This window comes from Thermobia domestica, chromosome 9 (genome assembly GCF_964235325.1).
Source record: "Thermobia domestica chromosome 9, izTheDome1.hap1.1, whole genome shotgun sequence".
In the NCBI taxonomy this organism is placed as follows: Eukaryota; Metazoa; Arthropoda; class Insecta; order Zygentoma; family Lepismatidae; genus Thermobia; species Thermobia domestica.
In genome coordinates, this window is record NC_137462.1 from 36,304,832 (window position 1) to 36,321,338 (window position 16,507).

Here is a 16,507-nt window from a genome sequence, read left to right on the forward strand (position 1 = left end):
TGCAATGTATCACTCTTACTCCCGCGTTAGTTGTTGTAGTGTAGCAGACCGTTCAACACGGCAGCTCCATTGGCGATCTGCACCAAGAAGGAAATAAGGGCAGTGATTCGCTATTTGTTTGCGGAAGGTGTTCAACCTGCTGAAATTATTCGTCAAATGCATGCGCAGTATGGTGACAGCTAGTTATCGCGAAGCATAAGGCAGAAAGGTTGGGCATCTCTCGTAAACATTTAGCCTGTAATTGTCGCAAGGTAGATGGATTTTTACAGCAAATCTTTACTGTAGATGAAACTTTATGGTACATCATCACGAACCGAAAAGTAAGGCTGCGAGCATGGTTTGGAAATGCTCATCATCACCAGAAGTTAAGAATTTTAAACGTCAACCATCAGTTAGTAGTTGATGCGTTGCAAAATTAGTTACACATGCAACCGATTTTTTTTTTTTTTTTTTTTTAACGGAATCAAACAAGTTGTAAACTTTGGGAAAACTGCGTTGAAGTGCAGAGAGGTTATGTTCAAAAATAATGTATGTTTCAGTTTTCTATCATTAGAATAAATGCATCTTTTCTCAAAAGTCCTTCTATTTTTTGACTAATCCTCGTAAATTCAATTGACAATGCGCTTGAGGTTTGAAAATACGGACAAATCAGAGAATTCCTGAAAATATATGCGGGTGAAATTTTTTTACGCTCAAATGCTGTCGTATGCTAAAGCTACATTTGCCGTTCCGTAAAGTGAGTGAACTCTTGGTTCCATAACAGCTTTCCGGTTTCAACGAGCACAGAAGAATTGAAGTCTGCACTCAACTGGAGGAGTGGTATGACAAGGAAGATCAGTTTGGACTGTTACTGTTTGGACCTCTGAAATAATTCCTCGAAAACAGTGACGACGCTAACTTTATTTTTGGGGAGGGGAGCAATCGGAGGGGCAGAGATTTTGGGGGCAGCTATTTTGTGTATACCGAAAATAAAAGTTTTATTTTATTTGACCTAAATTGCAATACAGCATGTCTGGGAGGCAGTCGGGGTGGTCGAGGGCACCAGGGGGGGGGGCGGGAGTTCTTGCTCATAGGTCACCAATTCTACAATAATGACGAAGTGAAGTAGACTGTCCTATTATGGTTCAGACGTACCGACAAATCTTTTAGGCCGAAGCCTTGCGATTATTAGTCAAAAGTTGGGGTAACTGTATGACTGTGGTAAGGGATTATGCGAAAAAATACAGTTTTCACTCATTGAAAATTCTTCCTCTTACAAAACTCCAGGATTGATTTGAACGATCTTTGTATATAGGTGAACAAATGAAAGTCCCTTATTCAGTATTTATTCTTCCGAAAATTCATATCTGAGAATAAATTAAAGATACTGCTTACTTTCATACCAATATTTACTCAAAGAGAGAAAATTCTAGGCTGTCTCGTCAGAAAAATGTGTCGTGAAAATATATAAAATTTCGATAAAATATATGATTATATTGAATATGCTCTGTTTCGTCTCGAATCTCGTTATGAAAACTCAATATCATCATCTCTTCTGAGCAACCTTAAATACTTACATACAAAAGTGAATAGTTTGTTGAACACTCTTTGCGAACGTTATTCACATGGTTAAGTGACAAGCGATCACATCCTTGTCGCAGGAGAACTAGGTGCGATGATTTCCTGCGCCTTTAAGTTAATAGCGTTATGTCTCATGTAGTACAGGTGCTATAAAGGAATGTTAAATAATACATTTTTTCTCGATGAACTCATGTAACATGTAAGGGAAAATACTTTTGTCTATGATACTGAAATTAAGATTGAAAACTTAAATAGGATATCGATTAAATATTTGTCTCTCGAAATGATAGTTTATGAAAACATTGAAATCAGATGTCATACTTATTACACCATTAGTCGTTGATTAGAAACTATTATTGAAATACATTGCGTTATCATTTCAGAAGGAAAAAAGAAAGATATTTGTATGAGTTTTATATATTCTGTTGTTTCTGCATCTAGCTAGAAGACATTTCCATTGAAGTGCATCTACTGTAGTACACTGCATCCATTGAATGTTTTAGGTTGTGATTGAGATCAGGCGCTCATTCAGAATTTTTCTTGGGAGGGCTCCAAATTTTTTCTTGAGGATCCAATACGTCTACATAGTGTTAAACATATGTTATTCAGCACCGAGAAAAAATAATGACTGACAATTCAAGAGAGTGGACAACACATCGAACACATCCTTTAATCGGGAGAAATATGTGATATGTGACTGACAGTGTGAAAACCAAAGAACAGTCGTAACTTAGTTATAAGGGATAAAGCAAAAGTAAGCATAACAGCGAATTCCTGACAAAATTTCAGATGAGAACAAGGTATGACAACATTTGATTTCTGTTTAAGAAAATAAAAGTGAATTCAAAATTGTGGATATCAAGATGGCGGCTTTTGACATCATACGTCCTAAAAGTTTTCTCCCCATCTGTACTACAAGGCTACAGTACTACTTTAGCAATTATTTTAAAATGCTGCCATTTATTTGGGTGTGAAAATACCAAGTTAACTCTGAAATTACTATAGCAATTTCAACCCAATTTGGTACGCATATTATTACAATTTGATGAAAAGTACTGTGTAGATAAGATGCCCCTTGCTTCCCCTGGAGGAGTGGACAGGTGTGAAATGTAAAATAATAGGAAGCGACAGATATTAGCGCTGAATTAATAGATTTCGGAGTCGTTAAATTGAATAATGTCACTTTCGATTCTGTTTATGTCCAGGTTTAGTCCCCATCAGCATAGGAGAGAAGTGGTGAAAAATAAATTGTAAAAAAATGACTGAGATTAATGACGAATCTATAATCTGATGGTCGCAAAACTGATTGGTAGCAGTCTCGATATATTTCAGCGTAAGTATAGGCTGACATAAGAAACCTCTAGCACGCCTGGAAAGAGGGTAGGTAACGAAAATGGCCAATATTAATGTCAAAACCATAGTTACGAATCCATCCTGCAATGAATAGTGACACTCCAGATTTTTATAAAATTCTCGTTCAGCCTTCATCTACATGGGTGAGATGAAGAGGTGAAAATGAAAATGACCAAATAATCGAGAATAGTGTCATATCCAGTTTTCGGGCTCATTAAGCTGATTGGTGACAATCTCGATTACATTTAAGCCTAAGTTTAATTAAGAGTGCATCCCTAGTAGCAAGAAAGCTTTCGGCCAGTTGGCGGATGGTTGGCTTTTGGCTTTGATCGCTTGTACTTGAAACGCAAGCTTTCATACAATCTGCCTTTTGTTATACTTGCAAGCGAAGCTTTTGACCCTCCTCAGAGCATCATAGCATCACTGGCCGTTCATTGGCCATTGACTTGGCTTGTAAAACGCTTGCGTCAAACTTGAATGGAACACTGAATGCAAGGTTGCTCCTATGTAACTTCGTTACTGGGATCTAGCTTACGGCATGCTTGCACGTTTTCCAATCAAGATGGTTGCAAGCTTGGCCGACTTGTAATTCAAACTTACAGCAAGTAGTTTGCAACTTGTCTCTCCTACTAGGGGTGTTAGATGACCCGGGAATCGACAGGGGCAACGCAAAAGATCGTCCTAGTTCAGCGTCTCAAGACAACACATCATTACCATCTGCATCACTCCGCCGAATATGGAAGTGGTTCAAATTTACTAATACTTCTGGTTTCAATATTTATTTCTATAGAGCTAAAACGGTAGAAAATATCGAGCACTGGTTTAATGCAATCGATTCAGTATCCTACGCGTTGGCTTCATCTCCTCAGTTAACTCTTTATTCAGACCGAAAGTACTGGAAATAATCTATTTCCGATTTCAACGTTTATCATCGTAGAACAAAAACTGGAACATACATGGTCAGGCATTTATTACAAACGATTCAGCATCTCAAGGCTAAATATCATAACTAGCAGCATTCTACTGAAACTAAAAGTGTGGAACTTGTACCCATTATGGCCCGGGTCCCTAATATGGCCCACCCACCATATCTCTGCAGATTTACGTTGATGCTACTAGATGACAAATAAACTATGTCCTCTGAGCCATGCAAATATGTATACGCTTTTCATGAGGACATAGTTTATATTGTCATCTAGTAGAACCAACGTAAATCTGCAGAGATTTGGTGGGTGGGCCATATTAGGGACCCGGGCCATAATCGGTACAAGTACCATGGTTATATTGCACTATTACTTCTAGTTTCAATCCAAACTTCAATAGACCAAAAACGGTAGAAGATATCGAGAAGCGGTTTCCAGCAATCGACCCAGTATTCCAAGAGTAGGTTCCATTTTTTCCGTTAACCCTGTATTCAGACCGGAAGCTTTAGAAATCTACTATTTCCGGTTACAAATTTTATGGACATAGAACAAAAAAGTAACAGATAGCTAGAAGTGTTCTTTTGTAATCGATTCAGTGTCTCAAATCATTAACTCTTCAAAAAGTGTCCCCGATTATCCACTCATCATTTAAATACATAACTTATGAGCGGGATCCTAAGTACGTACTCACTAAATGTGGTATTCGGCATTGTTTTGTTACATGAAGTGTAAGGAAATATGGATTAAAATACATGCTTGTTCGGGTAAATGGAAAGAGAAAAAAAGCAAAGCAAGAATGTAACTGGATATACACATTTAAAAACGATTGTCGTTACTTTTGTTAATGAACGAAAAACGATTGTCGTTAATGAAAGAAAAAAGATTTTGAATGTCAATCTCACCGTCAGATATTATCTTCTAATCGTAATACTTTTGTCAATAAGGAAATGGTCGTATACAGCATTTTATCAATGAGTGATACTCAAAAGTTCCAACATTGTTGTACTCCTTCAGCATTATCTGTTCACATCATTGAGTTGAAGCACAATCTGAAGTCTCCTGAGATTCCTCTTTTACAACTTTGATTAGTTTTGTCTTGGTCAGTTTTGTTTGTTTATAGCTGTCTATTTCTATATATTATACACATACTAACCACGTAATCGTTTTTACATAAAAAAAATGTTGTCACGATTGCATTTCTTTTGTAGATATATTTTATCTGTATTATTATTCATTCTGCTACATTTTTCGATATATTAAAACGAGATGATTTAGGGAAAGTAATTGGACCCTCTCTACAACAGGGGCGTCATTTAGGGGGGCAGGGAGGGCATTTGCCCCCCTGAGTTTGAGATGTATATAGATTTTATCAATAGAATAGTAGGAAATCAGTGAAAAACGCGAAATTTTACTTATATCAAGGGTCTTGCCCCCCCCCCCAAGCAAAATCTGAAATGACGCTCCTGCTCTACAATAGGATAAACATTTCAATCAAAATGTAATTATGATATGAAACACGTAAGATATTGTACTTTTGACATATATTTGTGAACTTTTCTTCCCACTTATAATATGTTCTTTTCTCAAATGAGGCGCCCTAACATATTTTTTCTGGGGGACAAGCAATAATATTTGGACCCCCTAGAAAAAGCTGTTTTGGACTCTCCCGCAAAATTCGAAAATAGGCCAATTCTTTCCATCTTCCTCTTACTCTTTGTGGCCCCCCGGAGACTGTGGGCCCTCCCACACGTCCCTGGGCCCGTTCCATATATGACAAATTAATTATGGGGACAATAATGACAAATCTCAAATCCATACGAATAAATGAATTTCTAGGACCCCTAATAAAAGACATTTTTTACTGAAATGGGCTCACGACTCATTTTTGTTTTATTTACCTCTTGTATGCTATTTTGTTTATGTAATGTAGTGAACCTATTTGATGCTTCATTTATGATTTCGTGTTCGTATCGTACGTGGACTAAGAAAATATTGTCTTAAAAGGCGAGAAGCTTTCCTTGTCCCTCTGCCCCCCAACAGTTACGGCCCTGATCAAATGATAATATAAAAGCTCAGCTTGAGGCCAGTATCAACTACCAAAATTCATTTCAAACAGGTCGGACGTTTTCCTGCTATAACAAACAACAGATAAAGTCTATTTCAATGTAGAGAAAACAGAGAAGTTGTTTCTTCTTCCCCTTAAACCCGTAATTTTGGGAAACATAGGGGCACATGTCAGCTTATTTTTATTGATGAGTTTATATACCAGAGTCCTAGTTTGAGGCACTTTTTTTTTTTTTTTTTTGCATAAATTCTGGATGTGTGACAACATTATGTAATTCTTATCTTCCTTCTAATGTGGTTTTGATATTCACCCATGGAAGTAAAAGTGTCAGAGGAAGGTATTGACAACATAAATTTCGAAATGTGGAAAAGCCATGACCGTCTGATCGATAATGAAGCAGATAATCCTTGAATTTGCTCATTAAGAGATGCATTCAAATCCATATGTTTTTCTATGCTACCGATAATAATAGTTTGATAGTCTAATCTATCGATCGATATCTTAGATAGTCTAATTACATATTCGTCTAAACGTTTCTTTCCTTGCCTTAATTTATCTTAACATGTTAACCAAGATTTAATCAAATTTTATCTTAATTTACCGAAACAGTATACCACGCTGATAACAGCAGATATTTTTTAACGACTCTTGACAGGTTGCGAGAACTTGGCTGCAAGATTTTAACGCATCCAGCGTGAGACTGTTTATTCGTTAAGGTGTGTGCAGAATTCTGTGAATGATGTTAAGTTAGCTTAAATTAAAGCCAGTAAAAATTAAGTGTCGTAATTTTCTTAACCAGAAACAAAAGAAGCTCTATAAAGGCGGGATTTGGATAATGCCGGAACAATGGCAGAAATTCGACGAATAAAATAGCATATATTAGGTTTCGTAATGTTGTTTTTAAATGATAAATGTTTTCATATTTGTTACTGTATTAACGGGGTAGACTACCGGTATTAAATATTTTTCAAAAGCCAACAATTTTTCTTTTGCGTGTTTTTCGTAAGTGAAAAGAGATAATGAAATGTAATTCACCAAAATAATAGATAGTGTTATTCTACATCCGCAAATACGAATCAAAATAATTTTCAGTGTTGCCATCCATAGAAATTACAGCGTGACTAAAATTTGAATTACCCAAAAATCTAGGTTAAGGCAGCGACTAGAAAAATGAACTCAACGGTAATTCATGATTTACCATACTGTCTGTGTTCCTTGTTAACTACTTTTTAAATAATATTTGTATTTATTTTGTAATAACTTATTTATTTTGTAATAACTTATGTAATAACCTGGATCTTAAAAACCGGTTCCGAAACCGGATCTTCTAGAGTAATGTTAATAAGGTTTTAAAAATGGTGAAGACAGTGACGTTGATTTAGTTCGAAACTAAAGATTACTAGATAATTTATTATACTATATTGTTGTTATTATTAGCAGTGTTATTTTTACTTATACAATTATCACATGCATAAAGAAAATACGATAATTTTAAGGACGAAAATAGGTAAGTTTTTCTCTGAGGTTGGCAGCTCTGGTTATCTTGACTGCCATGTGAAGCTGGCAGTGATGCCAATTTAGCCTCTTTTTTTTTTTTTTGGCTAAATCTAGCCTATTTGGAGAGGCATTTAGCCATACAAATCTACGAAATGCTTATGGTCTTAAATATAGCTTATTTTATGAAACTCGTTTATCATTTTTGGACTTTTTATTAGCCTTAATTCTAAAAATACTTTTTTCTTGGAAAATAAAGTGTAATTTTTAAAAGTTAGTCTATTTGTCATTTTATATATTATGGTATTAATTGGTTTCTGTAGGCAGAGGGTATTTTATTACGCAACAAACACTTGTTTTTCATCCTTGCTCTCCCTCTCAAGCCACAGATTTACAACTACTTAACAATACTTATCGACTCAGAAAGAATTTTGATGTTGTACCAGTAACGGCTTCCTTTGCTCCTTTTCACATTTCATTTCAAGAATGAAAGTTTTCTAATACAGATTTAGTAAACTGTTCGGTTCTTCAAGCCACACAAGTTTATTAAAGAAAACAAATAGAATATTGAATTAGATTAAAACCTCTCAATGCAATCATGATGATTCATGTGGATGTACGGAGAAATAAGAAGTATTTGTAAAGACTACGACCTGCCGATAGAAATACCACTGAAAATTGGAACGATGGCAGTCTACACAAACACAACCAATCTACAATCTAATGGTAGTCATCCAGTTTCAGCACCTCGGCTAGCTACGACGTTATTGATGATGAATATTTCAATTCAATTCAACTGATAATATGGCTGTTGGCTTTCACAATAAGATGAGTTATTGATGGATATTACTGTAATTTAAAGTCATGTATGTTGCTTGCTAGTTTCCAGCTAATAAAATTCAACATTTCAAATTTTACTATATCTGATTTATAATCCTACACACAAATAAGAGCTTTAAAATCTACAATGTGGATTATAGGTTAGCAGTTCAAAATCTAGCCATTTTTTGCTTAAAAAAGCTTATTTCTGAAGGTCATCTAGCCTATTTTCAGAGGTGGTTGGCAATACTGGAAACCGGAGACAGCAGTTGCCAGTGTTGCCATACTTGGTACAATTGTACCAAATTCAGCCCTTTTTGTCATTCATCAGCCCGTTGGTACCACGATAGCATTTTCAGCCTCTTTTGTGAAAAAGTTGGTACAATTCCACCCAATTCAGTACCATTTAACAAATACTTCTCACATTTTCAAAAGTGTCAGTAAAATTTTTCCTACATCTCACGTTACTCATACTGTGTGTTGGACTCTTAAAAATTGCTATTGAACATTCATTTCTGTGACGTTACACCGCATAACGCTACGAACTTTCTGTACAAAATTCGTAATTCGAACTATACCGGAAAACAAATGACGCTAGCACTGCATCTGCGCTGCGCATGAAGGAGACGAGAAAGAAGCAGTGTGGTAGAAATTTTAGTCGTCCTATTTGGATGTTTTTAAAAATTAATTTTAAAAAAACTTTCTTGATTTAAACTCTTGGAAAAGGGGGGGGGAGTATTATAGAACTTTACCTCTGTTACTTTCATGTTATAGAGCCATGTATTACACTCAGGGGTAAAAGTGGATCTGAAAAAGTAGGGGAATGCTTGACGTCACGCCGTCCCGCGTGCCTATCTTTGCTCATTGTAATTTTTTAGAAGTGGGGGACGCCACAGATATTTTCTGAACGTGGGGAGACGGCGTCCCCCCGCGTTCCCCGACATTTTACCGCCGATGGTATAAAATAATGAATTCAGCCCTTTTTGTTTCAATTTGGTACTATTTTTCAGCCCATTCCAGAGCTAGGACTGTGGCAACACTGGCAGTTGCCGATTCGTGCACAGTGTTGAGGGTCTCATTACCTTTCTAACTCACTTTGTATAGCAGCAAACGTCTCCGTCATTTCGTAGTTTTATTGAAATATTGTTATTTTAAAGAATAACCTAAATCAAAGTACAGTGAAACCTGTCAACTTGGCCACCTGCTTATCTTGGCCTAGTTCGTCTTGAACCTGCATTTTCCCATAAGACATTCCTTACTTACTACTCTATAAGTTGGCCACCTGTCTATCTTGAAAGTTGGCCGCACTGAAGCAATGTTTATCCTATGATGATAATGATAAATTTACCTGCGTATCTTGGACACGCAAAATATGTTTTGTTATTTTTCTTAACTCTTTCTTATTCCTATATGAGAGGCAGATGTTCTGTATTTGTGACTGGACACAAAGAAGCATAGATTTGCACATTTGTTCTTGGAGGTCAATGGCCAGAACACTACCCTCAAAGGGGTGGTGTAGGAAGGTGTGAATATGAAAAAGCACGTACAGGAATTCAGGAAATGGTTGTACGTATTTGTTTTACCCTATTTGTTTTGGTAACACCATTAGCTATATCAATTCCTCTCATCAGTGGGGAAGCTTTAGTAATTCCGGAAAATTCTCAAGGTTAAAACTAACCATCTCAATTGTCAACTATTGGCACCTGTCGGCTTGTTAAAAGATAGCGGGGTGTTTGAGATATCAATTCCTTCAAGATTTTCTCAAAACATCTTTGGCTCCGAGGGAAACACTTTTAGCTCATTAACAACAGGTAGTTAACTACAATATTAGAATGTGCATATCTGCCAAAAAGAATAGAACAAATACGTCTAGAATGAACCACCATTCAGTAACAACTAAAAAGAAGTCATATGAATTGCATATTAATTTCTCAATTTATAACTTAGCTTTTCTTGTTTTCAATCTGAATAACTCAGTGTGCTATAATATCAATTTCAATAAACTGCGTACATGCGCTTCTTTTACATGGTTGTTTGTGTTATTGTGTTTTCAATCCAAATAATCCAATATACCAGACTAGTTTTCAGGAAGAGAAAGGTATGTACGTACATATATTAAACATACTATAGTAATATTTTCTAGTACTGTATATTTTTATGATTACTCTATATACATTATTTATAAGTAGCTGTCGTGGCACTGCTTATTAAAATTTTACAATCAAGTAATACTAGAAATCCTATTCTAAAAATACACAAAACACACTTATCTTGTGTAAGTTGGCCACCTGTCTAAGTTGGCCACTTTTCGATGGAACTGATGGTGGCCAACATAGACAGGTTTCACTGTAATTGTGACAGTTGTTTAGATGAAAGTTTTTCCCTGCTGTGTAGAAAGTCAGACCACTTGAGTCAATGTCTTATATTTATTATTACCGTGAATGACATCCTTATTGTATAACCATGCAAGGATTCAGGAAGTTGTCAAAGACAAACATGATGAGAAATTAAGTTTATTTTTATAAGTAATACAATAAATACTTGAAAAAAATGTTTCTTACAAGCTGTACCAGAGAGCTTCCAATTCTGCGTTCTGCTTAATGGCATCCATTGTTTGAGCGGCGTTTTAGTATGATACCAAGTTGAATCTGATTGTTAAGGTGAATAAATCTGCAAAAGAAAATAAAAATTTTCAGGTTAATTCCGTGTTATATACACAGCACGTGCTTAAAAGAAAATAATATTAATTTGACAATATTTTATAATGTTATTGTTCAAATGTCGGAAACCGTAAATGTTCTTATTGTATTCCAAAATTACAAACGTAGTTGTTGATAATTCAACAGAAGTTAAATAACGAAGCAATATTTTTTGAGTTAACTATGAAAAAGGTAAACTATAAATTTTACAATTAATTACTGTTCCTTTCATTTGATTATATATTAAACACAGTGATGCAAACCTGAAACAATATGAAATCCCATGTCGAGACGCAAAAAATCCCATTTTACATGTGAATTTCCCACGTTATACTAATTAAAACTATGCTATAACATTAAAAATTAAACTTCTCCGTGTTAGTCACTTTTTACAATATCTAAATGAATAAGCCGTAAATTTCGATCTTCTCGAAAAATCCCATATACGCTGCTTATGATCCCTTTCTGAGAAAATAAGGTAAAAAAAATCTCCCACGATATGGGATTTTCTCCACAAGTTGACATCACTGATTAAACACTACAAATAGTTCGTTTTTAATATTTGTCCAGATTTTTTTAAAAAAAGAAAGATTGTATTTAGTTGTAGCAAAATGAAATTTAGTAAGATAAGGCAATAGGGTAATTGAAAATAATTTGGGTAAACGATATTATTCATACAACCGTAGTCTGGCAAAATGTTAAATTCATTTGATTATTTGCTACTTATGCAGAACCGGCAATAATCGAAAGTAAAGCTTCATGCTCAAATAAATATAGCACATCAGGTACTTGTTATGTAAGGGTGTCCTAAGAAGTTCCTACATCCCTAGGTTTGAGTCACATAAACAATATACTGTAAGTTTTTATGGTTGTGATATTGGTAACACTCCTATCATGGTCATAGACAGCATTGTCTGGTATCTTTACGTTCAAGATCACGTGGAATATTTCAGTTGTGAAGCCATGGCTGATATTACTGGTAATAATAACAGAGTTGATTAACAATACATGGCATGAATGTAGATGCAGAAACAACCACACAGAGGGCAAACAATGATATAAGAAATGTTTGTGTTTCGAGATCGCTTTGGCAAACATCCACCTCATAAAACAAGATTGCTTGGTTCAGAGAACGTGTGTTTGATTCTGAGCTCAATGATACACAGGGTCTTCTTGGATACTTTGTATACGAAATATTAATTGATATTGGTTTTGGTATTTGTCTCAGCACATAAAACTACATAAAATTTTAAAAAATCCACTTTATAAGATGAGCGAGAATCATTCACTATCATTAATCATCACCAATAATATTCCTACATTTCTAGCCTTAAAGTTCCTATATTATAAAACAATCATTTATAGCAAAACTCAGTTATACATATAGGAGACACGAGAGACAGGATTTAAGTCTGCACCTGAGGATATAAAAAAATACAATTAAAGTTAAGAAAAAATACTCTGGATAAGTTAACATATGTAAATATATTAACGAACGTATTAATAAATCAAAAAGGGCTGTATTACTTTCCATATTTTCAATTTTATACACTGAATATAAATATAGGGATTAAGTTTAGAGACGCCTCTTTGTTTTTTTTTAAATAAAAAAGAAAATTTTACAGGACAAATGAAGTAAGAAATGGTGATTTGGACTTCTTATGTGATGTTTATGCGTATAATCTTGGCAGTAAAATTATGTTTAATACGAGAAAATAAATGTAGAAATTGGTACTATTTGCAATACGCGCAAGGTTTCGATGATTGAAGAGCATGTTAGTCATGTAGGAAGCGAACCTGTACGTTGAATATGATATTTCCGCGTTGAGTTTTACAAAATAGAGCCTATATAAGAACAATGAAGAGAATCTATTATGAAGTGAAAACCAATTTTTATGAGAAACGATTCCAGTCACTGTTCTAGTCTAAGTAAAGTCTTACCGTGTAACCTAAACTAACCTAACGTAACCTAACCAAATCTAACCTAACCTAATATTTTTAAATGTTTTTAACTGCATTTTTGTAGGTTTGAAACTGGAGGGGCAATAAACTTAAGCCAAATATAGTATTATATCATCAGATTATGCCATTTACGCATAACCATTGAATCAGTACTATGTATTTTCTCCTGAAAGTATAGCAAAAGTTTGTACTGATACATTTATACAAATTAATGCATACTTAGTGTACAACGTTGTGACAAATAAAAAGCTCAGAACCTGAAAAAAAAATATATGTTATATATACTCACCAACTAATTAAAAATTTGGGCATATATTCCGAAGTTGGGCGTCCGCTTTTGGCACGTTTTTTCGCTATTATCTCCTTTCCACACTTTCTGCAATTTGTTATTAGGTTCATTAATCCGTGCTCTTCACAAACTTTTAAAAGATTTTGCTCGTTATCAACGTATTGCTTCACAAATGTTAAAACTGTTAGTTAATTCCCCTTGTACATTCGCCATGTTGATAACATAAATGTTCGTTTCTTTCCCACAATGCAACTGTTCGGTTACCTTGCGCCAAGTAGTTCCCTCCGCTCACCGTATAGTCTCATGTTTATAACCGCTTATATATAAGAAATAAACAGATTTTTCGAGACTCTTATATATTATCAAGCACACAAATGATCAAAGTATCCATATCTTTCCTGTTAAAAATTTTGCTGGAAACGGACGCCCAACTTTGGAATTTAACCCAAAATTATAATAGATAAAAACATGAATAATAAAATATATTTACCTCCACAGCAAAATCAATAGAACATGCAATTAGACAAGAGTACTTTATTTTTACGTATTTTTCACCAATACCGCCATCCACTACTGCAGCTCGACCGGTTAGGGTATGTCTGTCCGTAGCTCTGATGTAGGTTATGGGAGTATTGTAGAACGATAGTTGACTTGCTGGATATCTTTGTACTACTGTCTGTCCTAATAATGCAAAACTAGTTTTAACTTGATTGTCTACTAATATAGTTGTTGCGTTATTTGCATTTCCTAATTCTAAGCTATCTCCACAAACAATTGATACTGATACTAGTAACAAAGTTATAGCTAAGATGGCCTTCATTGTAATATCTAATCAACTCTTAGTATGGAACAACACTGGATTAAATGTACTAACAACAAAAGAACAATTGTATTCTGCTTGTTTAGCAGATTCTGTGTCGAATTTATATCCAACAGCTCAAGTGGATACATGTTGATAAACAAGTTGCAGTAGATAACTCATTAGAAGTGCATCACGTGGTGTCAATTGATTTCATACTTACACAATGCCTTGGACAATTTTTTAAAAATTCTCAAAATTGAAGAACTACTTGACTTCTATATGCTCATGAGACTTTATGTTAGAAATGATGTACAAAGGTCACCAATTATGAAGAAAAACAACTATCTAGGAATAGTTACGTTAGTAAACCAAAATCGTACTGCTCCATTTTTACAAGTCCAATGCCTTATAATCAGTGTAAAGTTGCACTATTCAGTCAAGTAAACTTAGTTCTTTTGAAAGAAGAACGTATTCGAAATTACTCCGCTATCTATTTACATGATTTTACTTGCAAATAAAAAATCAAATTCATAAAAGTTATATTGTTTCTTGTACCTCGTTTAACTTGGAGTCAGAATCACCGTAACAAGTTCAAATTTCAATGCTCTCCCACGAATCTTGGTAGTCGTGTATCAAAAGCCCATGTATTAGCTACGAGAACACCGGGAGGGCTAGAAAAGTTATGACATAAAAGTGTAGTAGGTGCACTGTTTATTCCACCCATTTATCTACAATTCCAGGTAATGACTGGTCATGCTATCAAAGCCTCTGACGAGGAGTGTTTGGAATTTATTTATTCGTTCGAAATTCGTGTCAAATGACAACTGAAAGAAAAAGTTCAATATTATGTTTTCAAATGTTAGAGATAAATGATAACGTTGTAAGAGTTATAATGGTATCACAAAAGACTATACCGACTAACTCAGCAGCGTCTCTGGTCAAATATGGGGTTTGTTCAATACGTTCTTAAAAAAAGATTAAAAGCAAATCAGTCTGGGTTGATTTTTAAAAATTTTTGAACAAAATATCTTTTAGCAAGACACATTTTCTCAAGCGTTTTTCCTAGTTTTTAAGCCGTCCAAAATGTAGGATTTCGGTTGGTCCTCAAAATAGGTATCTGTTTGGGCGATCGACGTAAATCGTTTTCCGCCGAGCCATTTTCTCAAGTTTGGAAATAAAACAAAGTCACAAACCGTGTGGTGAATACGATGGATGTTGTAATAATTTGAATTTTAGTTCCATAATTTTTGCCATCGAAACTTATCTTGATGGAAGAAAATGTTTCCCTTTGCCAAATAAGGACGTTTTTTCTTGACTCTTTTATCTCAACGACGGTGCAATAACGACTGATAATACTCTCCATTTATCGTTTTTCCTTTTTAGAAGTAAAGTAGATGATTTCGCGTGTATCCCCCCCCCCCCAAAAAAAAAAACAACTGTCCATCACCTTAACGGCCGATTTAACAATTTTCACCTTCGGAGCTGGATCGCTTTTAAAATCCCACTGTTTCGACTATTCCTTTGTTTCTGGAGTGTAGGAGTGTATCCATGTCTTGTTCACTGTTTATGTATTGACACAGAAACTCGCCGGAAATTGCGATGAAAATAGGTCAAACTAGCCTCCAAATCGATCACACGATTGCGTTTATTCTTCACTGAGAGCAAACGCGGTACAAATCTTGCCGAGATTTTTGAAACCCAATTTTTCTTGCAAAATTGGAAACTTGTATTTTGTGATATGCCTATGGCCTCAACTATTTCGCGCACTTTGATTTGTCGATCACTCAAAATCATTTCGTGGATTTTGTCAATCATTTCAGAGGAACTTACTTCCACTGGATATCTTGAACAATATTAATCATTTGTGGATGTACGACCACATTTAAACTCATTTACCCAATTTAGTGCGGGCGCTAGCCCGTCACGTGTATAGTTTTATGTCCCCTTATTTTGAATGCTGGATGTTATTACCTACTTACAGTATAAGAGAAATTTCTTTTGGCCACATGATCTAGTTCATGGTTGTTTAGTTCCCATATTGGATCCAAGATGGCGGATCATGACCTGCTTTAAAAGCTCATAACTCGGCCATTTATGGAGCGATTTTAATAATCTTTTCTTCCTTGGAAAGAAAACCTCATACTCTATCATTTTGTATTCCTGCACTTTTAGTAAAATCTGCTCCATTTTCCCGGAAAATGGGAAAGAGTAGAATTGAAGATAAAATTGTATTCTAATTTCGCAATTTTCTCGAGAATGGTTATAATTCAACATTTTTATAAGACACAAAAAAGAAGCAGAATTTAATAAGTATTAAAACGGTATACAACATGCTAGATTTAGTTTAAAACTAGGCTATATTAAAGGATAATTAATAGTATATATGATTTTAATTGTTGTTACAAAAATAGCTTCTCCGCCGTTTTTACCTTCTAGCGCAGGCGTTACCCCATCTCACGTGTAACGTTTTATGCCCTAAGTTTTGTTGTGGGGTTTGCTAAACACTTACACGAGTATAAAAATGGTCACATGATCAAGATA

The 16,507-nt window shown here is 34.9% G+C and overlaps 1 protein-coding gene across 1 annotated transcript; it reads right to left on the minus strand.

The window, feature by feature from the left end:
• Positions 1-10,711: 10,711 nt before the first annotated feature.
• LOC145693957 (uncharacterized) lies at positions 10,712-14,136 on the minus strand. The gene is made up of 2 exons (XM_081770117.1): positions 13,655-14,136; positions 10,712-10,884 (listed from the first exon to the last, which is right to left on the minus strand). The coding sequence occupies exons 1-2, from the start codon at positions 13,982-13,984 to the stop codon at positions 10,870-10,872; spliced, it is 345 nt and encodes a 114-aa protein (XP_081626243.1). The 5' UTR covers positions 13,985-14,136; the 3' UTR covers positions 10,712-10,869.
• Between the last annotated feature and the right edge of the window lie 2,371 nt (positions 14,137-16,507).